This window comes from Desarmillaria tabescens (genome assembly GCF_030435595.1).
Source record: "Desarmillaria tabescens strain CCBAS 213 chromosome Unknown EV420scaffold_22, whole genome shotgun sequence".
NCBI classification, from domain to species: Eukaryota; Fungi; Basidiomycota; class Agaricomycetes; order Agaricales; family Physalacriaceae; genus Desarmillaria; species Desarmillaria tabescens.
In genome coordinates this window covers 489,891-517,862 of record NW_026848321.1, presented here as the reverse complement: position 1 = coordinate 517,862, position 27,972 = coordinate 489,891, and the positions used below count along the sequence as shown (strand labels likewise).

At 47.5% G+C, this 27,972-nt stretch overlaps 11 protein-coding genes across 11 annotated transcripts; 7 read left to right on the top strand and 4 right to left on the bottom strand.

The window, feature by feature from the left end:
- Window positions 1-361: 361 nt before the first annotated feature.
- On the bottom strand, window positions 362-1,598 carry EV420DRAFT_1480822 (uncharacterized protein; the record flags this gene model as incomplete). Its single annotated transcript, XM_060469707.1, has 5 exons — window positions 362-551; window positions 648-858; window positions 939-965; window positions 1,006-1,310; window positions 1,381-1,598. 5 exons carry the CDS (start codon window positions 1,596-1,598, stop codon window positions 362-364), a joined length of 951 nt encoding a protein of 316 aa, XP_060329667.1.
- Window positions 1,599-3,668: 2,070 nt separating this feature from the next.
- EV420DRAFT_1765074 (uncharacterized protein) lies at window positions 3,669-4,809 on the top strand (the record flags this gene model as incomplete). Its single annotated transcript, XM_060480808.1, has 4 exons — window positions 3,669-3,960; window positions 4,022-4,100; window positions 4,154-4,476; window positions 4,534-4,809. The coding sequence occupies exons 1-4, from the start codon at window positions 3,724-3,726 to the stop codon at window positions 4,807-4,809; spliced, it is 915 nt and encodes a 304-aa protein (XP_060329666.1). The 5' UTR covers window positions 3,669-3,723.
- Window positions 4,810-5,777: 968 nt separating this feature from the next.
- EV420DRAFT_1644095 (RlpA-like double-psi beta-barrel-protein domain-containing protein-containing protein) lies at window positions 5,778-6,238 on the top strand (the record flags this gene model as incomplete). Its single annotated transcript, XM_060477594.1, has 3 exons — window positions 5,778-5,857; window positions 5,886-6,043; window positions 6,096-6,238. The coding sequence occupies 3 exons, from the start codon at window positions 5,778-5,780 to the stop codon at window positions 6,236-6,238; spliced, it is 381 nt and encodes a 126-aa protein (XP_060329665.1).
- A 375-nt stretch (window positions 6,239-6,613) lies between these two features.
- On the bottom strand, window positions 6,614-6,997 carry EV420DRAFT_1271832 (RlpA-like double-psi beta-barrel-protein domain-containing protein-containing protein; the record flags this gene model as incomplete). The annotated part of the gene is made up of 2 exons (XM_060467665.1): window positions 6,614-6,756; window positions 6,805-6,997. 2 exons carry the CDS (start codon window positions 6,995-6,997, stop codon window positions 6,614-6,616), a joined length of 336 nt encoding a protein of 111 aa, XP_060329664.1.
- A 2,488-nt stretch (window positions 6,998-9,485) lies between these two features.
- EV420DRAFT_522170 (uncharacterized protein) lies at window positions 9,486-11,180 on the top strand. Its single transcript, XM_060482464.1, has 6 exons — window positions 9,486-9,780; window positions 9,837-9,878; window positions 9,931-10,148; window positions 10,210-10,288; window positions 10,342-10,664; window positions 10,722-11,180. The coding sequence occupies exons 1-6, from the start codon at window positions 9,717-9,719 to the stop codon at window positions 10,995-10,997; spliced, it is 1,002 nt and encodes a 333-aa protein (XP_060329663.1). The 5' UTR covers window positions 9,486-9,716; the 3' UTR covers window positions 10,998-11,180.
- A 171-nt stretch (window positions 11,181-11,351) lies between these two features.
- Window positions 11,352-12,033, bottom strand: EV420DRAFT_522141 (riboflavine-aldehyde-forming enzyme). Its single transcript, XM_060482463.1, has 3 exons — window positions 11,839-12,033; window positions 11,656-11,787; window positions 11,352-11,601 (listed from the first exon to the last, which is right to left on the bottom strand). Exons 1-3 carry the CDS (start codon window positions 11,912-11,914, stop codon window positions 11,459-11,461), a joined length of 351 nt encoding a protein of 116 aa, XP_060329662.1. The 5' UTR covers window positions 11,915-12,033; the 3' UTR covers window positions 11,352-11,458.
- A 3,473-nt stretch (window positions 12,034-15,506) lies between these two features.
- Window positions 15,507-16,764, top strand: EV420DRAFT_1644091 (uncharacterized protein; the record flags this gene model as incomplete). The annotated part of the gene is made up of 6 exons (XM_060477593.1): window positions 15,507-15,603; window positions 15,657-15,698; window positions 15,746-15,978; window positions 16,029-16,107; window positions 16,162-16,481; window positions 16,534-16,764. The coding sequence occupies 6 exons, from the start codon at window positions 15,507-15,509 to the stop codon at window positions 16,762-16,764; spliced, it is 1,002 nt and encodes a 333-aa protein (XP_060329661.1).
- A 1,449-nt stretch (window positions 16,765-18,213) lies between these two features.
- On the bottom strand, window positions 18,214-19,486 carry EV420DRAFT_521821 (uncharacterized protein). The gene is made up of 2 exons (XM_060482461.1): window positions 18,374-19,486; window positions 18,214-18,316 (listed from the first exon to the last, which is right to left on the bottom strand). The coding sequence occupies exon 1, from the start codon at window positions 19,393-19,395 to the stop codon at window positions 18,376-18,378; it is 1,020 nt and encodes a 339-aa protein (XP_060329660.1). The 5' UTR covers window positions 19,396-19,486; the 3' UTR covers window positions 18,214-18,316; window positions 18,374-18,375.
- Window positions 19,487-20,269: 783 nt separating this feature from the next.
- On the top strand, window positions 20,270-22,431 carry EV420DRAFT_1644088 (MFS general substrate transporter; the record flags this gene model as incomplete). The annotated part of the gene is made up of 13 exons (XM_060477592.1): window positions 20,270-20,428; window positions 20,481-20,518; window positions 20,571-20,586; window positions 20,644-20,780; window positions 20,832-20,980; window positions 21,027-21,106; window positions 21,160-21,589; window positions 21,639-21,663; window positions 21,709-21,732; window positions 21,786-21,843; window positions 21,895-21,997; window positions 22,053-22,252; window positions 22,300-22,431. The coding sequence occupies 13 exons, from the start codon at window positions 20,270-20,272 to the stop codon at window positions 22,429-22,431; spliced, it is 1,551 nt and encodes a 516-aa protein (XP_060329659.1).
- Window positions 22,432-23,022: 591 nt separating this feature from the next.
- EV420DRAFT_1271757 (RTA1-like protein) lies at window positions 23,023-24,286 on the top strand (the record flags this gene model as incomplete). The annotated part of the gene is made up of 8 exons (XM_060467664.1): window positions 23,023-23,134; window positions 23,186-23,330; window positions 23,386-23,498; window positions 23,545-23,648; window positions 23,703-23,742; window positions 23,796-23,961; window positions 24,010-24,080; window positions 24,132-24,286. Coding segments are annotated over 8 exons (906 nt in total), but the record flags the coding sequence as incomplete, so codon positions are not given.
- Window positions 24,287-25,722: 1,436 nt separating this feature from the next.
- EV420DRAFT_1644086 (uncharacterized protein) lies at window positions 25,723-27,234 on the top strand (the record flags this gene model as incomplete). Its single annotated transcript, XM_060477591.1, has 4 exons — window positions 25,723-25,882; window positions 25,935-26,516; window positions 26,567-26,630; window positions 26,685-27,234. The coding sequence occupies 4 exons, from the start codon at window positions 25,723-25,725 to the stop codon at window positions 27,232-27,234; spliced, it is 1,356 nt and encodes a 451-aa protein (XP_060329657.1).
- Window positions 27,235-27,972: the final 738 nt, after the last annotated feature.

The following is a 27,972-nucleotide window of genomic DNA, read 5'->3' as shown; positions in this document are numbered from 1 at the left end:
CCGTAGCGTAGACCCGGAAGCACCACAAGCAGTGGATAATAAGTAGGACGCAAAGCTTTCGCGGGACGCTGGGATCTCCTTCAATTTTCCCTCGTCAGCTTGACTGCGTACAACAGTTTGAAATCGTTTTCATTGGTAATACCTAAAAGATCCAAGGGAAAAGAGGTCGGCAAGCCCGAGTTGATGGTTATATGAATATGAACCCCATCATTGGTCCTTCATGTGACCGAAATTGAGTTATAACGACCAAGTACTCAGGCGAAACAAGCACCGAAAAAACCTGGCATATTGCCCCTTCAATCTCGGTAAATCGGGAGTGTAGTATAGGTCACCTTCAACCTAACACTCCCATATGAGGACGTTAGATCCGATGCTGATATACCGCTCCACTAGATGGGCATGTTCTAGATCTGCCGCAGAAATTCAGCGGTTGGAACCATAACCCGGATCGTTGCAGCTCAGCTGAGCAAGTGGTCATATTAGTATATCTAACATCGTCGTAGTATTCTGTGCCGGTATCCCAACCGCCATTGTACAGAGGACCGTCTACTCTAAGAGAAAGCCAGTCAGTCGGCGAAGAAAAGACATAGATAGCAGACGCTAACGAAATTGAAAGGTCTATGAATCAAGCACGACGTCTGCAGCACCCTGCTAGAGAGACTCGCTCATGAAGACTGGTAAGTGCCAGTAGCAGCTTGATGATACGATCGGACGAAGAGAATATGCGGGGCCCCATGGCTGAGCGGAATGAAACGACAAGTAGAATGAGAACGAGTAACATTATGCCGCTAATGTCTCGCTTCCGAGAGTGCATATACGCGGAGAACTGGGTGAAATCTAGGTCGTTCGGATGAGTATCTGCGAGTAGACAATAGTCAGCAGCGATGTAGCACTTGAGGATCGAAAAATGCCCTCAGTGAATGTGGAACGCGGCTTACCAGTGATATTGACCCGACGTCCGTTGACTAGACCGTCAAAGATCGCCGATATGCATCCTTCTCACACTTGACCATTTCACAGAGATTGCACGACACCGGAACCACGCAGCGACGTTTCGATCCTTCTGTACCCTCCGAACAAGTCGAAATTCCTCTGGATGCAGTGCTAATGCAGTCACAGCAGTCTCGATAGCGTCATTCAGTATCAGGGACCACCCTCCGGGGTTAGGCAGCTTTCTGCGTGGAAAAATTGGCGCATATATCTTGCAACGCAGAACGTGTATTGAAAAACCGAAACGCCGGGAGAAGGGAGCCAGAAGAATGGAAAGAAAGGTAAAGGCGCCATGAATCGTGACGATGTTGAACAGAAGCCTGCAAAGCAACAAAAAGCCGCGGCGACGCGTTAACAGGAGACTAGGCCGAATAATAGATGCAGACGTACCTCCAGTTTTCCTGGTACGAGTCTCCGGACTCTAACCTGCTAGCAAAGGCGTAGGCATCTGAAAGTTGGAAAGAGACCGACAAAGCAAGGTGACGGTCGCAGCGGCGATCGTCTCTGATAGTGCTACCCGGGGTCGGGTCGGCTTCTTCTCTTACTACCACCACCGTCCGGGAATTTTTTCGCTCAGCTTCGTGCACGTCATGGCGCTTTTCTGACATCATTTGGAGGAGGCAGGTCTTCAATCAGCGCTGTGTTGACGCTGTATCTGACGTGACATTTTTGATCCAGTTTGTTTTTTCAATATCTTCCCCATGCTTTACCATTATTCGTGTTGTCAAGTTAGAATGGAGCTAAAATTCGATACACTTCTATGCTTTCGGTAATCCAAAGAAATCTTCAAGGTTGTTCGCGGCGAGAAGAGCTCATAGACGTGCCATTTCCCCACTTCTCTGGTCGCAACGATACACAGTCGTCGTTCTGGGTCGGATTCAACTACTCTCCTCAAGGCGACGCAGTGTTTTTGGGCCAGCACTAGTTCAAAGAAATACCGCATGGGGCTCTTTATCCTGGATTGGTGTGCGCGCCGAAAGTATTGTTATGCATTCAGGCATCAGGCGCCTTGCGCGTCGCATGAATGTTCTTTCTTCGTCAGGTGCTGACCATTTGGTTCATGGGGCCTGGCACATCGTGCTGATGGATGGGATTGACTTCGGCCTCATGCCAGCGAATTCGGAATTCAGTACCGCCTTGATAAATGCATCATCTCAGATGCAGACAGCTGCCTATGAGTATGATGAATCCACACGTCCAGTAGTGCACCCGTGTTTGATCTGCCTGATGTCGAGGGTTGGTGAGTCTGCCCTCTTATTTCGAGCGCATATATCCATCATTCATGTCTGTTTCCAGCGGTAGTTTTCCATCTCACATCAAACTCATAAGCGCAACCTCACAAAATGTTTCGTCGTGCTATCCGGCTGGCTATACATCCCTTCAAGATCAGACAAGATTACGGAAACAGAGCCTCATCTCAAGTTGATAGCACGATAGTGTAAGTACCTAATCATTTCACAAACGATGTAAGACCTCCGGCACTGTACATCTTCCGCTTCAGACTGTGCTGAAGAATACAATGTTGAGTCTGTTTATGCTGGAAACGCCATCCTCAAGGACCCTATTCCTATCTCCCTTGCGCCATATCCTTTCCTTGATATGGTCCATTCGCGTCAAGCGCCATCGTATGTATCCCATGCTATTGTGTTAGTTTCTGTCACGTATTCCCGTTGTCAGGACTATCCTTGCCCTTCACTAGTCCTACCGGCGTCCATTTTCAACACCGGGGAAGACGACATTTGAGTCACACGAAATTTCATTCGTGCTTTCAGCGCCCAATTCTTTTCAATGAGTAGGTCAAACTGAATGGTATGCATAAATCAACATCTTGTGGATGCAAGGGGCTAATATATATATTTGTTCACTCATCAGTCACTCTGTAGGGGTCAATTTGGTGAGATGATGGTTGCCTTATCTCATCATCTTATCACCACACGGTACCTTCAGGCGTGCTGATGTTCGCAGTGAGTGCGCGAGTGAGAATCGCGATATCTAACGCGAACTCGCACGTTTCCTGTAGGCGTACGGCCTGGAGATCCTGCACAGCTGCTCCCGTTTTACTAGCCAGTGCGACGGCTGCTTACTACTGTGACTTGGAATCTTTTGGATGCTTCGTATTGCCTCCGTCAGAAGGCTACATGCCGAACTTCTAGGATCAATCACTGATAAATTCACCGATGTGATCTCTTACCTTGCCTCTTTCGCGTATAGCCTTGTCAGATCTGGGCAAGTTGGATGACACGAAGTAAGCTGAAGCGTCAGCATTTGAACTGTAAAATCACTAAACGATTAGTACTTGCTTAGGTTATTCATGCCATTATTCAGAAGACTAGCGCAGTTTATGGAGGCCTGAAGATAGGTTTGTTCGTTAAGGTGCTGGCTTCTGGTTCCTCGCCCTGAAATCACGGGCAGACGAGGATAATTTTGTGTTCTGTGCCCGTTAGCTTCAATCAATGCATCAGCCGGCTAGGTCCGTTCGTCAATGCTACATAAGAGTAGACATCGAGTTCAGTCCACAAATCTCCCCGTGAATCTTCACCATGTCAGACGAACAACTATTAATCGCACAGTTGAATCAGGCGCTACTGGGAGTCTTCGGGCACGGTCAGTATCCAAATTGATGCATATACGCGTTGACTGAGCGGGTCGAGATCAACAGGTATCCATACGTGCATCATGGCATTCGCTTTATGGGCAATATGTGTATTTGTCCCCAATTTCGCAGTACCGTGCATGATACAAACATCAATAGTCTCGACCAAAGAACGCCGACCCAAAACCCGAACCATCATGGCTTTCCTCGTTGTATGCTTGTATATCTTCGCCACGATTTATGTGGTCATAGATTGGGTTTTCACTATCTACTACTTTATCGGGAAAGGAAAAGAAAGCTCTAGTTTTATTCACAACCTATACCGTGCATCGGTAATCGGGTTTGGTATAAATACTGGCATTGCTGACGGTATCACGGTCTGTTATGATATTTAGTTTTCTCGTTTTTATTGTGTACTGACCCTTACGGACTATATAGATCTGGCGCTATTGGGTTATCTGGGGCCGTCGTTGGTCATTTGTTATACCACCAATACTACTTTTTCTGGCTCAAGCAGGTGGGGCGCTGAAACTGCTTTCGCTTATTATGCCATCAACTTTCCCTTCGTAGTCTGTGCTGGGTTCGTATACCAAAGAGGCTTATACGATGCTTCAACCGCTCCCGGGACATCGCGAGAAATCTTCTGGTTGATGATGTTCATTTCCTTCTCCTTAGGAACCACCCTTTGGTGCACCACACTCATAATCTATCGTATCCTGACAGTCAAGAAATATACAGACGACAGCACGGGTACACGAGTTTACCGCCGAGTCATCGAGATTCTAGTTGAATCTGCCTCGCTTCATGCCACTGGCTTAATAGGATGCATGATATTACTTAATATTAATGCTGTTGCATCTTTTTACCCGTCGAGCCTCTACATCGCAATCACTGTTTGTCACTATCCCATCATCGTGAAAGAATCTCGATACTGAGATTCTATTATGAAGGCGATCTCACCCACGCTTATCATAGCACGCGTAGCATCGGGAAATGCACGTCCTGATGACAGCTGGCAAGCAAGCAACGGCGCTTCTTCCTTACGATTTGGGTCTGCAGCTCACTCGACAAGCATGAATCCTGGTAGCGAGTTATCTGCCGATATTGACTTGGAACACAGCGGATCAGAGATGACTGATAATTGCCAGCCCGAGGGCATTGTCAATACTGAAAAGGGAGCTGACGTGCCGGAGAACAGGAGAACGGAGGCTGCTTCAGATCTGTGATCATGGTGGATAGCAGGGTCCTTGTTTTAGGCACCTAGTAGACGCGAATGATGTGCCATGGAGTACTTGCCGGTACGAGGTTTCCAGTAATTCGTTTTAGGCGTGTCACCTAAGTTTCTATTCTATCACGACATCTTTTCTATCAGCTAAAGTCAATATTCCTGTGTTGTCATTTAGTAAGTATATTGTAAATTGTACACCCCTACTTTTGTTTCTAAAACTTTCGTTTCGCTTGATGCTCTCAGAGGGTAGTGAAGCAAATTCAACTTTTCAAGCATAAAATTGGTACGTCTCTTAGACTGTTGCTCGAAGCTATTCATGCACCGTTCAGCGCCCTTCATTAGCCGGGTTGTCGAGAGCCTGACTTATTTTCAATCAGGGCTTGGCCTTGGCCAGACTTCTCACTTCCGAGCAGTCCAGTAGTATGCGGCGAAGGACACGGGAAAGGTAGTAAGTTGTAGTCAGTTGTCACGTCAACGTCCAACGTAACTTAGTCTTGGATTTCAGAATTGTACTTGCAAGTTGCCTTCTTGGAGGGGACGCCATCTGCTTTGGACTCCTCCGAAGATATAGTAATGTTCTGTCTGAGTCTCGGAATTCAAGTCCAGTTTATAAAGGGCAAGAATTATGGTAGTACTACTGCTTCCGGCACTACGGGTTGTTAGTGAGGTCACTTGTGCCTGGATAGGCCAAGCCCGTCGTGTCACGCCGGGTTCAAAGTCTACTCGTTTCATTCAACAGTTGTAAGTACTTACTTATCTCTGCACGAAGACCAATATGACCATGCGCGGCATGATCAGATGTTCTACTTCTAACTTCGGGTCTTTCGACCATAGTTTCTCCGGTCGTGACAACAGAAAACTGCAGTCAATGGTGGAATACCAAGGATGGGAACTGCAGGAGAAGCTAGAAAGTCGCCGTTAATGCCCGGCGTATCTGTCTCGCGCCGTTTCCGCTGCATAATCATCATGTTCTGCTTCAAGCCATCCATCCTCGCTGCTGTGGTTTTATCCACAGCTACAGTCAACGCGTTGACGGGACAAGGTAGGTGCATCCTTGCTCTCTGACTGTTATAGTTATATTGATAATAACCTCAAAACTACTTATTTCACCCCGAACAGTTCTATCGGAGCCTGTGGTGTAGCTCTGGATTCCCAGACCGATCTGAGCGTCGCTCTCTCCAGCGATCAATTTGGAGATGGCGCGCATTGTGGGGGGACGATAAAGGTACAATGTAGATAATTTAGTCGTCGTTCCGGTTCCGGACTGATGGAATACTTCCTTAGACAATGCCAAGACCGCAGAGGCGACTGTCGTTGACAGATGCGTCGCCTGCAGTGAAGCCGACCTCGATCTTTCTCCTGCGGCGTTCCAGACACTTGCCAGTCTCGACGATGAAGTTATTGAGGTTACTTGGGACTACGAATAGGCTGATATTGAATCTGGCGGAAATGCCATTATTACTGTCTGAGTAATGTACGCCATTGCGAACTGTTCGTGTGTCAATCTACATGCTAATTTGCTTGGTACTAGTATGCCGAGGATAAGGACGCGAGCTCCCGTACTGGTGGGAAAAGGATGCGATATAATTTTGCAACAGTGGCAGGGTGTCTGTCCTGCAGAGTGGTAGAAGCCTCCATCGAGTATATCATGTGAGAATAATGTCGACTTCAAATGTTGCTCGTAGAAAACAACGCACAATTATTTGCTTAACAGAGAACGCATTGACTGGTAACAAAAGTAGCAGAGCATTAAAACGACGAGGAAATTCTATAATCACTCCCGCTACATTAGATAGAAAGATCTACTCGTAGTTCCAGATAACCTGGATATGGCTGTCATCGAGAGGAGCGAGCTTCTCGAATGCGGATGGCGAAAGGTCAATCCCATTATGACCACAGCCAGGGCAAAGGTCCCCAATGGTAGCGTCTACAAACTTGCCCTTGTCTAAAGGAGCACGTCGTCAGCACCACATTCAGGTACTATCGAACGTACAGTGTACACCGATGTGCTTCCAGCAGTGCGCCCCTCCAGCGTATTGGTCGCTGGAGAGCGCGACGATGTGGTCAGAGTTCTGCATGGGTGCACCGCAGGCCCCGACTCCGCCATTGGGAGTGTACCAAGTTGCTGGGAGTACGACCGCAACAAAGACTGTAGCAGAAGCGCGTACCTTCTCCGGTGAGCGCATTGACGATGCTTACAAGGTGCCGAGACTCCAAAGTTGCTAGCGAAGGCGCGTAGGCACCCGAAAACTGAAAAGAGGCCGACGAAGTAAGGTGACGGTCGCGGCGATCATTGCTGATGATCACGCTACCCGGGGTCGCGTCCGAGGCTTCTCCTCTTACCACCACTACCGTCCGGTCTTTCACAGTGATAGACGGGCCATTTCCCCACTTCCCTGATGGTCGTCGTTCTGGGTCGGATTCAATCACTCTCCCTAAGGCGACGCAGTGTTTTCGGCCAGCACTAGTTCAAATAAATTCGGCGTGGGGCTCCATATCCTAGATTGGTGCACCTGCCGACAGTGTCGTCATGCATTCAGGCATCAGGCGCCTTGCGCGTCGTATACATGTTCTTTCTTCGTCGGGTGCTGCCTGGCACATCGCGCGCTGATGGATGACTCGATGAGATTGACTACGGACAAACGTCAGCAAATTTGGAATTCAGGATTGCCTTGATAAATGCATTATCTCAGATGCAGACAGCTGCGTATCAGTATGATGAACTCACACATCCAGTAGTGCACCCGTATTTGATCTAACTGATGTCGAGGGTGTCGGTGAGCTCTGCCATCGCATTTCAAACGCATATATCCATCATTCATGTCTGTTTCCAGCTGTAGTTTTCCATCTCACATCAAACTCATAAGCGCAACCCCACAAAATGTTTCGTCATGCCATCCAGCTGGCTATACATCCCTTCAAGATCAGACAAGACTACGGAAACAGAGCCTCACCTCGAGTTGATAGCATGATAATGTAAGTACCTAATCGTTTCACAAACGATGTAAGACCTTCGGCACTGTACATCTTCCATTTTAGACTGTGCCGGGAAATACGATGGTTGTTTCTGTTTATGATGGAGATGTTATCCGCAGGGACCCTATTCCTATTTCCCTTGCGCCATATCCTCTCCTTGGTATGGTCCATTCGCGTCAAGCGCCATCGTATGTATCCCATGCTATTGTGTTAGTTTCTGTCACGTATTCCCGTTGTCAGGACTATCCTTGCCCGTCCCACCGGTGTCCGTTTTCAACACCGGGGAAGACGTCATTTGAGTCACGAAATTTCATTCGTGCTTTCAGCATCCAAATCTTTTCAATGAGTAGGTCAAACTGAATAGCATAAATCAACATCTTGTGGATGCAAGGGGTTAATCTATATATTTGCTCACTCATCAGTCGCTCTGGTATGGGTCAAATTGGCGAGATGATGGTTGCCTTATCTCATCATCTTATCACCACACGGTACCTTCAGGCGTGCTGATGTTCGCACTAAGTTCCTGTACCTGTACGCGTATGGCCTGGAAATCCTACACAGCTGCTCCCGTTTTACTAGCCAGTGTGACGACTGCTTACTGCTGTGATTTTGAATCTTTGGGCTTTATCTGTTTGCCTCATATTACCTCCATCAGAAGGCTACATGCCGAGCTTCCGGGATCAATCATCAATAGATTCATCGATGTGATCTTCTACCTTGTATCTTCCGCGTATAGCCTTGTCAGATTTGGGCAGGTTAGATGACACATATAGGCAAGCTGCGACGTCACCATGTTAACTGTAAAATCACTAAACGATTAGTATTCGCTTAGGTTGTTTATGCTGCTGTTGAGAAGACCAGCGCCGTTTATGGAGGCTTGAAGGTTGGATTGCTTAGTCTTCTAAAGCCCGTTTCACTGAGTTCCCATGGTAGCTGCCAGTTATCTGCCATGCCCATAATAGGTAGGAGTACTCCTCGCTTTCACTGATTTTTCCTGGCGCCATTTCTTTACCTTTAGGCTAGAAAATTTGACAGTAGCTGAAATATACAATCATTAATCATGTCTTAAAATTGTGAAAAGCCAAGCATGCTGTGTAGCACAATACTTGAGAAAAGGTGAATCTCCTGCCAAAAGTTATCTGCCAAGCCCCTATGTTATCTGCCACCGGTCCGAAGTGTCCGAGGTACCTGCCACGACAACGCTTGCCAGGATTGCGTTCCTCACGAGTCACATATACATCTATCGATGCTTATGGATAAATTTTAGATGCACTTTCCTTCACTAAATGCTCACTAATTTTGTGCTGGGCACCAGTACTAAGCATATACAACCCCCATGACCTCTTCAGCCACCGAGCTTCAAGTTGCAGACAGGATTAATCAGAAGAACCAAACAAAAAAGCTGGTTACGCTCAAAACTGCTGAATCAAATACGCAGTTTTCTCATACAGGGCCATCTGCCGGCTGCGCAAGCCTACTATCCTCATGATATGTACAATGGAAACATAACATACTCACATGCCAGCTTTCATGCTTATAAACTTATCCAGTAAAATATGAGATGGAGAGCTCAAAGAGCGCTCCTTGGCCATTTTTAAGCTTCAGAGTCACATCGGGACTGCGATTTTTGGGTCTCCGATCATCGATCATTAATCATTTCCCGAAGTCTTTTTGTTTATTCTTTTTGCTCGTTTTGGAGCGTGCGACACTCAGTGAAATGGACGGAAACCGACTTCCGGTCCCTCGCCCTGAAATCGAAAGCCGATACTTCTGTGTTACTTAGTAAGAAATCCTCGCCTCTCCACAATTATATTGTCTGCAATCCTGTGCCATTAATTTTAATTAATCAGCGGGCTCGGTCCATTCGTCAGTGCTACATAAGAGGAGACATCGAGTTCAATCCATGGAAAATCTCTCCGAATCTTCACCATGTCAGACGAACAAGTATTAATCGCACAGTTGAATCAGGCGCTATTGGGAGTCTTCGGGCACGGTCAGTATGCAAATTGATGCATATACACGTTGACTGAGCGGGTTGAAATACAACAGGTATCCATACTTGCGTTGTGATAGTGGCTTTGTGCGCTACATGTGTGTTGGTCCCCAATTTTTCAGCACCCGTGCATGATAAAAATTTCAATAGTCTTGAGTAAACAACGCCGACTCAAAAAACGACACATCATGGTTTCCCTTATCATGTGCTTGTATATCTTTGCTACAATTTATGTGGCCTCAGACTGGGTTTACACTATCTACTACTCTATCGGGAAAGGAAAAGAAAACTCTGGCTTTGTTCCCAACCTATACCATTCGTCAGCAGTCGGGTTGGGTATAAATACTGGCATTGCTGACGGTATCACGGTCTGTTATGATGTTTAGTATTCTCGTTTTCAACTTGTACTGACCCTTGCACAATGTATAGATCTGGCGCTGTTGGATTATCTGGGGCCGCCGTTGGTCATTTGTTATACCACCAATACTACTTTTTCTGGCTGGAGGAGGTGAGGCGCTGGAAATCCTTTCGCTTTATTATACCTTCAACTTCCTTTCATAGTCTGTGGCTGCTTCGCATTCCAAAGAGGCTTAGACGATGTCGGTACCGCTCCCGGGACATCGCTAGAAATCTTCTGGATGACGGTGTTCCTTTCCTTCTCCTTAGGAACCACGCTTTGGTGCACCACACTCATAATCTATCGTATCCTGACAGTCAAGAAGTATACAGACGACAGGATGGGTACATACGTTTACTGCCGAATCATCGAGATTCTAGTTGAATCCGCCTCGCTTCATGCCATTGGCTTAATAGGATGCATGGTATTACTCAACCTTAACGCCGTTACATCTTTTTACCCGCTGAGTCTCTACATCACAATAACTGTTTGTTACTATCTCATCATCGTGAAAGAATCTCGATACTGATATTCTATTATGAAGGCGATCTCACCTACGCTTATCGTGGCACGCGTAGCATCGGGGAATGCACGTCCTGATGACAGTTGGCAAGCAAGCAACGGCGCTTCTTCCTTACGATTTGGGTCTGCAGCTCACTCGACAAGCATGAATCCCGATAGCGAGTTATCTGCCGATATTGACTTGGAACATGATGGATCAGAGACGACTGATAGTTGCGAGCCCGAGGGCGATGTGGATATCGAAAAGGGAGCTGATGCGCCGGAGAACAGGAGAACGGAGGCTGCTTCAGATCTGTGACCGTGGTGGATAGGGTCCTTGTTTTAGGCACCTAGTGGACGCGATCGCCGTGTCATGGATTACTTGTTGATACAAGGTTTCCAATAATTCGTTTTATGTTGAAGGTCGCCTTTCCTATTCTATAAAGCTACGTTAATTATCACCTAATGCCTATGTCGCTGTGTTGTCATGCAGTAATTATATTGTACATTACTCATATCTTCTCTTCTTTCGTTTCTGAGAGCTCCGTCTCGGCTTGCCTTATATTTACAGAAAGCAGTAGAATCGCCGGAGTCTGAGTGAGGACAAACCTTTCCATCGAATCTATCTTGTAAGAATAATGTCGACTCCAGATGTTGGTTGCTAAAAGTAACGCACAATTCTTTGGTTAACATGAACGCATAGATTAGTAGTTAAAGTCACAGAGCATTGAAATAGTGAGGAAATTCGACAATCCTTCCCAATATATTGGATAGAAAGGTCTACTCATAGTTCCACGTAACCTGGATACGCCCGTCATCGAGAGGTGCGAGCTTCTCGAATGCAGACGGCGAAAGGTCAATCCCATTCTGACCACAGCCAGGGCAAAGGTCCCCGATGGTAGCGTCTACAAATTTGCCCTTGTCTAAGGGAGTACGTCGTCAGCACGACCGAGACATTTAGGTACAATGGAACGTACAGTGCACTCCGATGTGTTTCCAGCAGTGCGCCCCTCCAGCGTATTGGTCGCTGGAGAGCGCGACGATGTGGTCAGAGTTCTGCAGGGGAGCACCGCAGGCCCCGGTTCCGCCGTTGAGGGTGTACCAGGTGGCTGGCGCTATTGTGAGTACGATGGCATAAACCCTGTAGTAGAAACGCATACCATCCCCAGTGAGTGCGTTGACCAAGCCAATAGACAAAGGCAATGCAACGATGATGGATTGCTTGAGAGAGAACATCGTGGATGTCGAGTATTCGAAAGACTTGTGGGTAATCGAATGAGGGTATGGAGAGACTGTTTGATGCTTTTATACCTTCTCAGAGAGTCGAGAGAAACGGAAATTACCATAGAGAGAGGTGCAACTGGGGACTAGTATCGGAATAAAGATGCGCCCAAGAGCAGAACCGAGATACCAATTCATACTTAGCGACGAGGAATAGGTGTGAAACGGCACAAAAGTACACCTAGATCTGGTATTATAAACACCGGTCGAGAAATAGAAGACGGGGTGGGCGCACACGCGAAACTAATAAAAAATGCGATGACCCAGGCATCTGAAAATTCCTCTTAGTCCAAACCCGGGAACGGAGCCGATTTTCAGGATGAGAAAGCCTGAGCAGAGACCATAGAAAACAGCTGAGGCCGTCGCATGTTTGCCCGGCAGTACCAGAAGACATATTCTGAAAGAGGGCGTCCCACTCGACTAGTACTGAATGGGTCTACATCTGTCGGCGCGGAGAGATGGATAAAGCGGGCTCGGGGAGTTTGAACTAGAATCAAAGGCGCGATCAATATTCGTTAGGCATAGTTTAAAAAGATACCATTGTACCATATTGGCCGGCCCAAGCAGATATCTCGAGCCCGTAAAGAGCGGGGTAACAAAAGACCTTGACTTTTAAGAATATTCACAGGGCGGGCGGGCGGGCTAAATGGGTCCGCGTGAAACGGACACTGGCGGGTGTAAGCAGATACGGAGAAGCAATAAGCGTTCAGATAAACTAATAGATACGAGCGCAAAAAGAGAATCCGCGGCTGAAAGCGTGGTGCGGGCTTGTTTTATCAAAGGACCATTCAGAAAGCAGTTAGTCGACGAAAAAATGATGCAGACGACGACTGCTAACGAGAGTTTAACAGGGACACTGCGACACCATTGATGGTCGCTGTCTGTTGCTGGGCTGAATACGGGAGTGCTTGGAAGACTCAAAGACTGGATTTCGGGGCGTTGGGCGCGGTCCGGTCCCTCCGAGATCACGTGCCATTTAGGGCAGGGCAAAAGTCCTTGTTCCTTGTCCGTGCTTTGCAGTGGTTGTACCGCGATACCGCATTCCTTGGACCTAAAAAGACGGTTCCATCGTCAAATTGATGATTCCATACTCTCTACATCCGATATGATGACGGTATGAATGGGACGACTGATGCGTTGCTGATATCAGGCCAAAGATAGAGATAGCGACCGAACATGAAGTTTGCAATGCCTTTCTGGATACAGATGCAGTTATGGGGTCCGAAGACGGTGCTCAACGTTTGTAAATAGTAAAAGCCTTGATGATAGGCGAGACAGAGTGGCGCAGAAATACTAGCACACCAGGCAACATGTAGAACGAAGATAGATAACATCAGAACTAACGTCTCGCTCCTGGCAGATGATATCAGTTCAGGGAACGCGGCTCAGCGGATGATAGTATGTGGCTTACCGGATACACTACGCAATATCTGTTGACCAAATCTCGCATATATGCGCATCTGGCTATTACCCAGGTGCGACACAGGTTCTTCGTAACGCCCTTTTCGTCCTTCCGTACCCTTCGAACAAGCAGATATTCCTCCAAACAATTGCATTGACGCGTTTGCAGCAAATCGCACCATGCCATTCAGCACCAGATTCACATATCGAGAATGGCCGGTGTTATGTGCAGAAGGATGAACACATGCATCTTCTGAATAGTTTCACGGAACATAGAACAGGTTGAACAACATGAAACGAACGGAGATCTGGATAGCGCGAGCTTGAAGACTGGAAAGAGAGACAGAAGGGAGCGACGCCATTCGCGATGCAGAATGGATGAGATGAAGCCTTCTTGATTTCTGAGCCTGAGCATTTTCCAACGGCAGGCCGTAATGCGTGCCCTTCAGAGCGAATTCTATACGGGAAGCAGCGCGTTATAGGCAAATTTTGAAAACAATGGAGGCAGACGTACCTTGAACCTGGCTCAGCGCTCATCAACAGCTTCTAAGGTTTCCCTGTTCACGTCCTTTTCTTCATTCGCATTGACAGGTAAGATCAGCCAAAGAGCAGTGAACAAAGCGAATATAGATACCTGAGCAGTCCTGTGGCTGCCAGGGCCTCCGATAGGGCATAGGAATGCGAAGGTACGGGATCTTGGAAGGCATTGCAAGTATAAGAAGCTGGGGAAGGGGCCGCTAAGGGAGATGATGGTGGTGAGGAAGGTCGCTGCAACTGCTACCCGGGGTCGCATCATCCTGTGCTCTTACCACCACCATCGTCCCGTGCTCAGCTTCAAAAGCAAAATCGAGTATTTCTGACCCTGTTTGAAGGAGGTAGATGTTCTCTCTCAGCGCCATGCTGGTGATGCCGGCTTTGACATGATCTCTGAATCCAGTTATACTGACTTCGTTTTTTTTTCCTCGTGGCGCACCAGTGAGTTCATGTTCTCGTGTCGGGATGACGCTACAATATGATATAGATATGTGTCATAGCGAATTCAAAGCTAATTTCGATCACGACGGTGAAAACATATGTGACGATGTCGTGCATCGGCGAAACTGAAGGCTGCGGTACAATAGCATCTGGGTTAGCAAGACGAAGACTCGGCATCCCTAACTTCGACGCTAGATGATCCCTGCGGCTATGTCTTCTTTTTCTCCTCGCCCGTCCTCAATAGTCAGCGAAACTGCCGAATGGCTCTTAACAACGCCTGAGTTTGGGCTGAATTCGGATTCAATGGTAGCATTGGTAGACGGAAGTCGATGGAGCGGGTACGAGCATTGGCTCCACACGGTATCTGATCATCGGAAGAAGACCAAGCGAAGCATCTTCCGTGCGAATGGCCGCAAGCATAAGAAAGAGGAACGTCGGGTTCGGCAAAACTTGCGTGGACGTCCTAGACAAAACAGGAGCACAGCGATAGCGAACGATCTTTATGATTACCCGAACGACACGACTAGAAAAGTGGTCCGTTCGGTCGAGAGTGCATTATAGTCGGTGAGTAGGAATGCCTCTGTTTGGCAAGATGCCCAGTCATACCAAATCAGCAGATCTTTCCGATGATTCTCGAGGCTGTACAAACAGGGAACGGCACCGTCGACCGATTGGCTGCACTGTCCCGCTTCGAACACAACCTGACGGACGATATCTACTCAATCAAGCACATCAATAGTACTCATCGCATCTGCGGTGTCAAGATGTTACATCGCTATTTGTGGAATTAGACTGGGTGGACCACCTAGCTTCATGTAAACGTTTTTCTCTATTCCCGTCATGTTCGCTCTGACGAGGTATCTAGTATGACTTCTCAGAGAGTGTTTTGGTTACAGGGTCTTAGTGGTTGTTGCCACGAGTGACCTTTTGACTCGGGTTTCATGGGTATTGCCTGTGAACCAACACCGGAGATAAGTAATAAAGTGCTGTGCATGCTCGAGCAGATCATGCAGCTTGTCGATCGTCTTTGATTAATTTCCTGTGATCTGAACAGTTCTCAAAGATACATCAGCACGTTGCATAATATGCCCTTTACCTGCCGCAACATATAAAAGTGACCTCAGAACTCATGCAGAGTCGGTGTTCACTTGCTCACGAGATAACTACTATCATGTCTTCTTTAACCGACAGCGGTTTTACTGAGGAAGAGCTTCGCGCATCACTCGATGCGAGTCTCAACTCCTTCCTATTTGAGTTTTTTGTCCATGGTAAGCGGTCGAAATCCTCTATTTTCTAGCGTGCCGTGACTCAGAACTTGCAGGTGTTTACACCGGGATATATGCCATATCCATACAGGTGTTAGGTACGTCTCATGATATCGCCTCCGCATTTTTTCTAACTCTGTGCTAGCTACAAATATCACATCCAGAACGCGGGTGTGCATGTGCTACGTCAATACAATCCTGTACGTTCTCTGTACGATCCAGTTCGCTGCTTTCTGGGTTGAACTGCGTACGGCCTTTGTCCAGGGGACATCTTTGCAGTCACAATACGAGCTGATGCTTGACGGCGCTCCCGAGTATCTGAGGATCATGAGGTCTGTAGGTTCATCTCTGAATATCGTCCTCGCCGACTGCACCCTTGTGCGTTTCTGCTCCCTAGCTTAAAGACTATTTATCATCTCACCCTTCAGATTTGGCGTTGTTGGGTTGTTTGGGAGCACGACTGGAGAGTAGTGGCCATACCGATCTTATTATTTGCAAGCGGGATACGTAAGTCTTCATAACCATATGATGCAAGCGCTCACCAACTTCTTTTCTATACAGTCTGCGGCATCGAGCTTGACATTCATCAATACAGAGTGTCCGAGTTGATTGACGCCGTTCAAAAGAAATGGGCCGTGGCTACCATCACCATGACATTGGCAGTCAATATTATATGCACCGCACTCATCATTGCCCGTATCGTGTCGGTTACCAGGAGACAGCGGGGCGTCATTGGTAGCATCCGGGATTACCGCGGTGCCATCGAGATTCTCGTGGAGTCAGCCGCACTGTACACCCTCAGCTATATGGTACTCATGGTATTATATCCTCTGAACGGTGTAGGGTATATGTACGCTGAGATGTTGGTTTACCCTATCACGGTATGATCCTTTATTTCAGTTTATCGTGGCCTTTTTATAGACGCATATTTAGGGTATCGCACCTACCTTGATCATGGCCCGAGTTGCCTCCGGCGAAGCTCGCCCGGAAGAGTCTGTGCATGGGATACAATCTTCTTTGCGCTTTCAGACGTCATCAAGCGGGAGTAGCACTTCAACAGTAGTGGGCGGGTTCGAGGAAGATATGATTAACGGGGATTCCGCCTGTGGGAAATATTCACAGGTTGAAGGGCATGAGACGTCCCGTATCATTGAAGAAGTATGATAGAATGAGAGGTAGTTACCTCCCGAGTATATGCTGTGATTTCTCACTTTGAGTCAAACTTTATGCTGAACATCCCTTGCCTGACTCCGCTTGCCAGCTGTAGAAGTCTGAATGTGAACGCCCTTTTCTCAGAAGGCAAAAAGTATTCGATAAACATCGTGGTCCGTTTACGTGGATTTACAGTATTTCTAACGACATGAAGGCTGAACTTTAAGCAAGGGCGAACCGTCAAAATGAGGAAGCTACACGTACCACGTGATCCTTTTTTAAGTTATTAAAAAAAGGAAAATTCGAGCATCCAACTTGCATCCAACCAACGTCGAAGAATATAGCTAATTTCTTCTTCTGCTGCCGCTAAGTGCTACACGACTTACGGGAGACTGTCCCCATATCACTTAAGTCTCAAAAATCTCAACTTCAACAACTTATAGCTGTCGTTTCAAAGCATCCACGCGTTGCGCAGCGCGACAACGGCCGTGGAAGATCGGTCGTTGCCATTCTTCAACCAATGAACTGAGATATAGTCTGACCAGATGCAGTCACCATAAGGGCTACTATAGGTAGTAGGGAGTCAAGTCCGAGGAGCGGTAGCGTAAATCCTAGGGAAGGGTCCAAAATTCGGCGTCGGTAGAACAAGCCTACAAGTAAAAGGCGCAACGCGACAAGTAGAAAGCAGCAGGATTGATGCACTGTGTCAAGCTATGAATGATAGATTTTGGGGCAGCACAGAAAACATCGTACCTTCATATCCTCTGATGAACCTAAATCCTGCCCAAGGTCCAACTCTGCGAGGTTTCCAACCTTCCGAGGCAAATCCGACATTCGAACCACTCCGCCAAATTCGATAGCAGCGTTCTCTGGGGATATAGCCTCACCCTCTTTACCACTTTTTACCATCTTCCTCGTACGCTCTTCCTTCTTCCACGTATCCTTTATCATCTGCCCCGTAGGCTGCTCCAGTGCCAGCTTCCTCGTTCTCTCTACCCACTTCCTCGTAAAATCCATCGTGTCCTCCTGCATTTTCTGCATCTTCTTTAAACCTTCCTCAAACTTCCTCGTACTCTCTGCCAATCTAGCCATACGCTCTTCAAGGCGGAGATGAGCGTGCATCGAACCTAACATACAACAACCCCTTAACATTGAACGTCAACACGCAAGAAAAGACTAATTTACCTCTGGTAGTTGATAAGTACTCATACCTCAGTGGCGAACAAAGACGAAAGGAATTTTTCCCCTTTCGTGATTTCTTCTGGCATTTGGGCTGAGGGAAAAGATATGGTCGGCTTCTTCGCAGAGCATCTGAGCATTTTAGGTTTAGAGGAGACGCGTCGCTAGGAGTTGCCATAATGATATGGTAGAAGAGTCAAAGCAACAAAGGGACGTGACTCATTTGATGTTTTATTCGCTACCGACGGTACTGATATTTACGTCTTCAAAATCACTTATTTTTGATGGTTTTCTAGAAATAGGGACATGGGAGTAAGGGAAAGTTGGTAACCATATTAGCCAATACAAGTGCTTCTGCGTTCCCGCCACGACTGAAAATTAAGAACTGTCAGTGCGGGAGAAGGAATTCGAAGGACGAGACCCAACTTCAACAGTCACCTACTATTAGTTTCTCGATCGGAACATGCAATCATATCTCTTCCCCATTGTACATATCTTGATTAATGAAGGGCACGCAGTCGCTATCTCCTCCAGACACGGCCAAGAGTATGGCACCAACATGAAAAGATTTCGCACGTTGGGAAAACGCGCAACCGCTTCTGCGATTTGAGGTGCGGGAATCGATACGAGATCATTGATGGAAAGTTCCGTAATGTTGACCAAGCGTTGCTCCGCTCGCTCATACGAGTTGGGGAACGCAAAGTCCGCCCATAGGGCACCGGTGGAGACGAGCTCCCCGAGACAGGCACTCAAGCTATGCACGTTGGGTAGCTGTGAGATAAACAGAAACGCTTGTTGGTGATTATGTACGCATTGTGTTGCATCCATCGACGATGGGTCCGCTTGTAAGCGTATGGACCTTACGGCGGCCAAAAGCTGCGGCGAGAAGAGTGTTAAGACATCAGGCGGGGCTGCGATGTACGATAGCCGTGGAAGGGGTTGGATGTGGATATTTTCTGTCGAAGCCATAAGTTTTGCATCAGAGATGAGGATATTTTCAATAGAGGTGCGCAACAGGAACTTGTAGAGGTCATTGGTGCTAATACTCCCGTTCTGGAGGTCCAGTGTACGCAGGTGAGGAAGTGTCAGTTGTGCAAGAACTGACATAGAGTCACAAACTACCACCCTCCTGACGGGCGACTGGTTCATTGATAGAACCAACCAATCGACGAGATGCTTGGGCTGCAGATACAGAGTAACTGTGTCCAACGAGGTAAGCGGCGGCGGACGGAAGCCTACGCATGGCACACTTTCTACTTCCCAGTCTTGTTGGAGGCAGAGGAATGGAATAAGATTGCGACAGTTCAATTGCCATAGATCTCGAAGAAAGCCGTCAAGATCTGCGGGAGGTATCGATTTTACAATAGAGGGTCTGATGTTTGATAAATCGACATGAACATCGGGGGGGATTGACAGTGGAATCAAGGTAGCGAACGACTTCCCGTATCTCCTTTGCAAAGTCATCCGTGAAGAAACAGATGCACAAGGAAAAGTTCGGCTTTGTGCCAAAGCAAAGGCGGAGCTTCCTGAAAAAAGAATAGGGAAGACAAAATTGTCTAAATGAAACGGCTCTCGAGTTCAAGCGGGGATTAAGGTGGTAGGATAAAGAGACATCATTGAGACGTCGACAGACACATGCGAGAGAAATGATGTTCGAGTCGTCTGTAAGATATTCAAGAATTGCGATTAGCAGCTCTGTTGGAAGACCAGAAAGACGAGCGCTTTCTTCTGCGACGTCCGAGGTTGTTCTTTGCTCTTCCCGAGGACTCTGCATGGAAATTCTATCACCAAGTGCTTAGTAGTTGTGAACAAGACGCAGATGGCCTCATACCTGAACTACTTTCTTGAATTTTGTGGTGGTGGTACCGCCGCCAGCAATGTGGCAAGCCGTTCTGATTTCAGTGAAGCAACTGCCGGCGGCGGCACGCAAGCCGGATATCGGCCCGAAGCTGATTGCGATACTTTCCAATCTGCCTACCACCATCATCTCTCTTAATCTACTGGTGGATCTCCTTTTTCTGGGATCACGCGGCCACGAATACCAACTCTTGCTCTGCTCATGGCTCCTCGTTGGCCGGAAGGGGCAGCCAGGTGCTAGACGGAACCCAGATGACTTCAACTTTCGGGTACGCCACTTTCCGAAATGACTTTTATCTCCACCTTATGGCCCATGACTGCACGAAGCATGTGCAAACATCATGTTATCATTCTGTAATCTATTGAATTGAGCGCGCGGCTATGATTCTGGGGCTTCGAGCCACAATCGTGCTGGAGCGGCCAAAGCACGCCATCAGAATGACGACTGGACCCTAAGCGGTCAGCGTTGTCTCTACCAACCATGATCATCGATTCAGACGAAAGGACCATTTTTAGTCACGACAAAAGGGAGGAAACCACTGAAGATGTTTACAGCCAAGGTACTATTGACCCGATCTATCAGCGCAAGGCCCACATCCTCAACGATGCGATTCAGGATATTGGGATGGGGAGATATCAGGTTTGTCTGCAACACTTCTCCTTTGATTGTTGTCTTACGCACACTTGTTCAGTGGGCTTTATTCGTAGTTACAGGCTTTGGCTGGCTTGCGTGGGTTTATGTGCTCTTTGACGACGTGATTGCAATTTGACAACGTTCTCAGAGACAATTTATGGCCGGTATGCTGCTCGAAGTCACCGACATCCGAGTCAACATTTCAAAATTGTACTTGACAGATTGTAACTGGACTCATACTACCCCCAGTCGTACAAGAATTTCAATTCCAAGGACCTTTCCTCAAACTTGGGCAGAATATTGGTCTCCTCGTTGGCGCGGTATTCTGGGGTGTAGGGTCCGACATTTGGGGACGCAGGTAACACAGTTGATCATCTTTTACTCACCATCTCACAACCAAGTCAACCAGAATTTCCTTCAACATTACTCTCCTGATCACGGGCATTTTTGCGCTTGCAGCAGGAGGTTCACCAAATTACGTTGCTTTGTCTTCGTTCGCTGCAGTATGGTCTATCGGCGTCGGAGGTAATCTTCCTGTCGATTCCGCAATATTTTTGGGTGCGTCTCACCGTAGTATGAAGTCTTACACTAAACGATTTCGTAGAATTTCTCCCAAAGTCGCACCAGTACCTGCTTACTGTCCTTTCTATATGGTGGGCGTTTGGTCAGCTGCTGGGAAGCTTGGTATGTGCGATCTTCGGCTCTACATTTCCGCGTAATGACCATAGATTGCGTAGGTCGCCTGGCCTCTGATTGGTAACTATTCATGCGAGACCAACCAGGTTCCCTGTCCGCGTTCGGCAAACCAAGGATGGCGATATTTCCTGTTCGCGATGGGGGGATTGATGATGTTGCTTTGGGGCTACCGATTTTTCGTCTTCAAGCTCTACGAGAGTCCCAAGTACCTGATGGGTAGGGGAAGAGACGCTGAGGCTGTAGAGACCGTACATAAGGTTGCTAGGTATAACGGGAAAGAAAGCACCTTGACGGTTGAAGATCTGAGAAAGGCAGGCGAGGAGAAAGAGAAAGAGAAACCTGTGGCTATGGATACTTCTGTGAAGGCAGCAGTTCGAAGGAACTTGAGTGAGCTCAGCGGGGATCATGTTCGTCCGTTATTTTCCAGTGCAAAACTGGCCTGGTCGACTAGTCTGATCATCATCCTATGGGGTGGGTTCTCCCTTTCGTGCTTATGTACCTATCTGATGCAGTTCCATAGCGCTTATTGGACTCGCCTTTCCTCTGTGGGTATTCCTCCTTCTTCTCCAATCAACGCTGACATATTGAAGGTACAACGCCTTCGTTACCTATTAGTACGTTCTTTCATCCTTTCAAATTCGACACGCTCATTTCTATTGCTCCTTAGTTTATCAACACGAGGCGCTGATTTCGGTGATGGCTCCGTGTACATCACCTATCGCAACGTGAGTACCTTTCTTCGCTCCCGGTCATCATCAATAATAACAGGCCACCAGCAAACCATCTTAAGCGTAATCGGAGTTCCTGGGGCATTATTAGCAGGATACCTCGTTGAGCTCCCTTTGCTCGGCCGTCGTGGTACCTTGTCGATATCAACAGGTACTCCGCCTCGCTTTTCTCTGATTCCCTGGCTAACTAATCCCTCTCTCTTTAGTCCTTACCGGCGTGTTCATCCTCGCATCGACCACCGCACGGACCTCTGACGCCTTGCTCGGATGGAATTGTGCGTATAGTTTTACGAGCAACGTAATGTATGGCGTCCTCTACGCCCTTACACCCGAGTTGTTCCCTACCAAGGATCGCGGTACGGGGAATGCACTTGCAGCTGCTGCCAATAGGGTTTTCGGAGTTATGGTCAGTCGCGCTTGATTCATCTTCTTCGTATATCTGAATATTGTCAGGCCCCGATTATCGCTTTGTATGCGGATTTGACGACTTCTGTACCGATGTTTGTTTCGGGAGCGCTGTTTCTGGTGGCGGGAGTTATATCGCTGCTGTTACCGTTTGAGTCGAGGGGAAAGGCAGCTTTGTGATCCCACGAGATTGATTATGACTTTAATTGTTGAGATAGTGTGTAAGCAAAAACTGATTGTTGGTGGCTTCCATTACTTACGTTTTGTACCTTTTCAGAGGGGCTTGGGAATGCTTTATCCTACTTGATAATTCAAACCAATTTATTGTATGGCCAACTAAGTCCCGAATCCCGAGGCCTGAGCTTCTCTCTGTGATCATCAATCACCATTCAGCATGGCTCGGGAAGGGTACAGCATCTCCAGCTGATGGTCGCATTCAACTGCTTGGAATACATTCAAATGCACACAATCTGGCAAAGGTTCGAGCATGACATGCAATTTTTAGCCCGTTACATATTCGTGACATTGGTCAGAGCTGTGCCGTGGCGCCTCCGTTGCCACGAAATGTTCTTGTAGGATTGATACAAATGATGGCCTTTAAAATGATGGTGCAGCCAACGGTGATCTCGGTTCTTGAAAGTAGACGCCTGGCACAGCATCTTGATGCCTGGTCCGTCTATAAACACGACCTCGCGACGAATGCATGGGAAGCTCTACGCGCCGTCATGTTCATCCACGAAGGTAAGCAACGTCTCTATATGCTGCTTTTGACTGACAATTCTCTCTCCAGACCGTGCAATAGAAGAAACATCAAGCTTTTATGGATACACTCCTAACAGAACAATCTGCATCTTATTTTTATCTCTGTTCTCCGTCTCGACGAGTGAGTGACTCTTCCATTCAAGATTCATGTGCTGATTCTCCACGGTATTAGTAATCCATGTGGCTCAAGCCATTGCCTACCGAACGTGGTGGTGGTTCGGTACGGCGGTTCTATGTGGGATCCTCGAAATCCTAGGGTGGAGCGCGCGTCTCTGGTCGAGTTTCAACCCTGGATTGAAGGATCCTTTTGGAATGCAGTGAGCCAGCTGTCCTTCACGCGGTGTTATGCCCTAGCTGATCTTGTACCACTAGGCTGACGTGCACGATATTGGCGCCGACACCACTGTTGGCCGCAAACTTTGTGATACTGGAGAAGTTAATTCAGCGTCTAGGGACGGAGTATAGCCGATTAAGCCCGAGAGCTTGTACGTTGGTTTCTTCTTCATATACGTTTCTTTGACTGTTGCGCAGATATGATCCTGTTCTGTACTTGTGATGTTATTTCGCTGGCAGTGCAAGCGTTTGGAGGAGGTTTAGCCTCAAGTGCGGTGTCTAATGGTACTGATCCGGAGAAGGTACGAACTGTTGCTGAGTTTGTCTGTGATTAGGCAGTTCATTTCTATCTCCAGGGCGGCCACATAATGCTAATCGGTGTTGCATTTCAACTGGGTACATCTCACTCTTTTTATGCGACAAGGAAACAAATTGATGCATATTACTAGCGGTGATAACTGTATATTCGATCTTGGGCATCGAATTCTTTGCAAGATACTTTATGGATGCTCCCATTCGGATTCCTGGACCAGATCGTCCGCGAGCCGAGTTGACCAAGAACTTGAAATGTTTGATTGCAGCACTCGCATTTAGCACCGTCTGTCTGTTCATTCGGTGAGTCATATTCGCGCCAGTGCCCTCAGGTTGCTGAACTGTTTGCAGAGCGGAATATCGAGTGATAGAGCTCGAGGATGGATGGGGCGGGAGAATTATCACAACGGAGGTGTATTTTAGTACGTGTTCCAGCGTCGCAGCTCTGCCTATGATTCTGATGAATGAGACAGACGTCCTCGATGGAGCCATGATAACGCTAGCGATATACACAGTCAATCTATCCCATCCCGGAAGGATATTCCGTTCAGAAGATCTTCGGGACGGTGGTCCGAAATATCCAATGAAACAGAGCGGGCACGTACTATTACCAGTGTCTGAGTCTTGAGTGCCGTTTCCGATTGTCTTTCTATCTTTCATTGAAGCGTCAGATATAAAGGATGATCGGGGAGATTTAGGGATTAAGTGTTGGTAGCGATGTCCAGAACTTATCTAACCAGTACCAGTTCAAGGCATCAAATGAGGTTTTGAAATAAGTAAGATCCATGAACGATAACATATAAACACTGTAGATTCACGGACATTATAATGCTGTATCGATTCTATCAATAAATAATTAGCATATAAAAAGGTTTGCAACTAGCGTCTATTAGAAACAGTCATTCCCAAGACCCAGGACGCGGCGAGCCACTGCCTCGGCAACGCGTCCCGGCAGAACGCGGTTGTGGCGTGGTACAAAACATTCCAGATTTGGATGTAGCCCACAGGGCTCGGAAGAGAACTGCCCTGGACCAATTCCAGATCCAACGCTGCCAGCATTTCAACGTAGCGCTTGTCCTTCCTTCAAAATCTGTCACTGCAAGACGATGAGAAGAGAAGGGAAGAGACAAATTTGCTGTGAGTGTCCTTTTGCTTTATCTGAACCGTTTTTCTGATTTGTTCCTGCAGCCGTCATGGATTTTTCGTTAGAAGTTGACAATACGACACTTTCCAGAGGAGGCCGTTCCCAGTGAGCACTACTGAAGCTTATTGCGTCTACCGCTGATGGACCTGTAGCCTGCCATTCACGATTGTTCACTGAAGTAGAGCACGAAGTCTCGTTTGACGACAACGCTATTGAAGGGAGAGATGATAAGACAATCTTCAAGTTTCGTGCGTTGTATTCCTCTGATTTTATGTCCGTATTGTTTAATGTAATACCTCGCCAGAAGAATCAGATATATGCACCGCAGCGGGAACAACCTCAGAACCAGAGTCTTCGACCTTGCTTTCTTTTGTAACAATCTGGACGTTTTCAAGCCAGCGCTCTTGCCGCGGACCGATTTTCTGAATGGGAGTCTCAACAAAACTGTACTTCGAACTCGTGTACACTGCCGGCGATGCATGCCCATAGAGAATGGAGGGAGTCATCTGGTCCCAGCTATAGACGTGGCGCTACAAGGTGAGTCCTACGTCTATCCTACGCCTATATCCTTACTCTGGTCTCAAAGCTGGTTGGTTGTTCAATGTGTAGAAATCGGAATTCTCGAGGATCTGAATTACTTCAGCTATATGCGAGCATGATATGCTATGTTACCAGACTAAGCCAAAGATTTTCCCTTGTGGGACCTCGTTGCGAAGGCTTCGAATGCAAAGTGCCGAGGAATGCTTGGAATGCTCTGTCTGCATCGATAGAACAAGGTATTCCATTGTTACCGTGCCTCTTCCTTTGTCCTGACTCTTTGTCCTGCAAAGTACAACACATTATCAAATTTTCAAGTGAAAAGAAGCCGCTGATCTATAAAGGATCATCTGCTGATGTCTTTCATCCACCGTCACTCCTCCATGAAGCAAGAACTAACGGGACGGGAGCTCCAACCAAAGTCTCGTTCTGGCCCTCTTTTGAAAGGTGATTCTACGTCACTGCAAGCTCCTCTTGAAGACGTCGGACCCGAAGTTCATCCCCGTACCTTGGAACTTAACTGCAACGTTTCTGAGAATTCTGGTACGTTCCTATGCTTATGCTAATCGAAATCTACCGAACTTGATATCTTTAGGAAAACCAAAGGGCTACGAGGGTATGAACTATCGTAATGCTCCAAGACAGACCCTCGAGAATCAGACCATCCACCCGGACGATCAGACAATTATAACGTCGCAGCCTATGCCGGGTGAAAGCAACACCCTTGCCACTTTCCCTGACGGCTGGGCCGAGTGCATGGTCACAGGCTACGTGAAGAAGCAGATCCTAGCCACCCCTGGGTTTCCCCGTCCCATTGAGCGTACAAAGGAACCAATGTTTCGTATCTCTTCGACGCGAGATAGAGGCCTGGGAATGTTCGCTGCAAGAGGAATGAAAACAGGCGATCTCATACTGAATGAAAGACCGATGATAGTGGCACCGGCGCTAGCAGATCCTAGGACTATAGCTTTCCCTGAAAACTTCACCAAGGAACAGGTCTTTCAAGCCGCTATATACGAATACGAGAAGACACTAGGATTTTGTATCCGTCGTATGCCAAAGGAAAACCAACAGGCTTTCAAGGAGCTTTCTAGTTGCTATCAGCGCGATGGAAGCGGGGCATTATTCGGCGTCATCAGAACGAATGGGTATGAAGTTGAAGGGCTAAAGGATAGAGGTACGATTCTTCCCTTTTCTGTAGCCACAGGTCCTTAATTTGCCTTACAGATACGCAAGAGCCTTTTGGCATCTACGTCGGTGTTTGGGATAAACTTTCCCGTTTGAATCATAGGTGAGCCCTGTACATAAAGCACGCCAAACCCCGACCTTATCTTGTTCGGCTCAGCTGCTCCCCTAACATCTGCCGCAAATGGAACGCGGCCTCTTTCTCTATGCAAATCCGGGCCGCGCACGATATCGAGGAAGGCGAAGAGCTTACAACAGCATACTGTGCTATTCTCAATCCTGCTGCGAAGCGTCAAACCGATCTTGCATTGTACAATTTCAAATGTACGTGCGCGGCATGTTTGAACCCTTCCCAATCCGATGTGAAACGAGAAGGCTTCAGTCATCGGCCGACGCTCATCCCGCCATTCGTAGGCAAGGGGAAAGGGAAAGGGGATTGGCTCGATCCAGCATTGAATATGCTCGCAGATATGGAAGAGGAGGGCGTGCAGGCTAGCTTGTATTACAAGGCAATACTGTATCAACTAGCGACCACTTGCGTCTATATGGGGGACAAAGACAGGGCACTCATGTACGGACGCAAGTTGGCGGCTATTTCGAGAGCACGAGGAGAGAGCGTGGATACTAATTTCACGAGTTTCAAGAAACTGAAGAAGCTACCGCAGTGGGGGAAGGCAGAAAGGCAGGCGGGACTCCAGGTCTATCGTTGATATTATTTTCACAAAAGTACAGTCTTCATTACGACATCACTTTACGGCATTTCTCTATCCAGGCTGTCAGCTGCCTCTCAATCCTAGGCTTACATTTCTCATGCCGCTTTGTCTATTCCAAGTCTTGTGCTTATCGAAACGAAACTTCCGAGCCAACCGCAACGTTGATATACTTTTCTGAAAGGGCTAGCGCGACTTGCATTTCTTCTGCATTAAGATGCAATTGGTCCTGACGATACCGTGTGCACACGGTTAGCCAACGACTGCGCTTCGTAACTTGCCTTCTAGCGAGTTTATTTATGATTTTCGTCCCGTCAATATATCCTGCCCGTTGAACAGCTGTTCTTCAACAGACCCCTACCAATGGTCTACTCGGGTTTCCCAGCCTCAGTAGCGGCAGTCATGCGGCGGTCGCAAGTCACCGACTACTTGTTTCTTGTACAGGGTTGTGCAGGGGGCCTTTGAACTGTTCGGCTGTTGTTCGCGTACATATCATGATCGAACTAACCGATCTTCATTAACGGATCAAGCCTACTCATTTGTTGGACACTGACCCATGCTCTGTTCTTTTTCGACACCTCCGCCCTTTGAGAAGGTTATGAGACTCAAGCTAGCCTCCCATTGTTACTTCAATGTCCCGGTCTTTTCATCTTACCGTCAGCTTGGAACTTTGTCCTATTCGCATCTCCTTCCTTGTTGATTGCCGCAGCTGCCCGCACTTGGACTCGGCATTTGATA

Coding starts and splice junctions, on each gene's coding strand:
- EV420DRAFT_522170 (XM_060482464.1), top strand. CDS start 9,717: ATGTCAGACGAACAAGTATTAATCGCACAGTTGAATCAGGCGCTATTG. Junction 9,781..9,836: donor ATTGGGAGTCTTCGGGCACG/GTCAGTATGCAA, acceptor GAAATACAACAG/GTATCCATACTTGCGTTGTG. Junction 10,289..10,341: donor ACTTTTTCTGGCTGGAGGAG/GTGAGGCGCTGG, acceptor TTCCTTTCATAG/TCTGTGGCTGCTTCGCATTC.
- EV420DRAFT_522141 (XM_060482463.1), bottom strand. CDS start 11,914: ATGTTCTCTCTCAAGCAATCCATCATCGTTGCATTGCCTTTGTCTATT. Junction 11,788..11,838: donor CAACGCACTCACTGGGGATG/GTATGCGTTTCT, acceptor CAATAGCGCCAG/CCACCTGGTACACCCTCAAC. Junction 11,602..11,655: donor GAAACACATCGGAGTGCACT/GTACGTTCCATT, acceptor GTACTCCCTTAG/ACAAGGGCAAATTTGTAGAC.
- EV420DRAFT_521821 (XM_060482461.1), bottom strand. CDS start 19,395: ATGACTTTGCAAAGGAGATACGGGAAGTCGTTCGCTACCTTGATTCCA.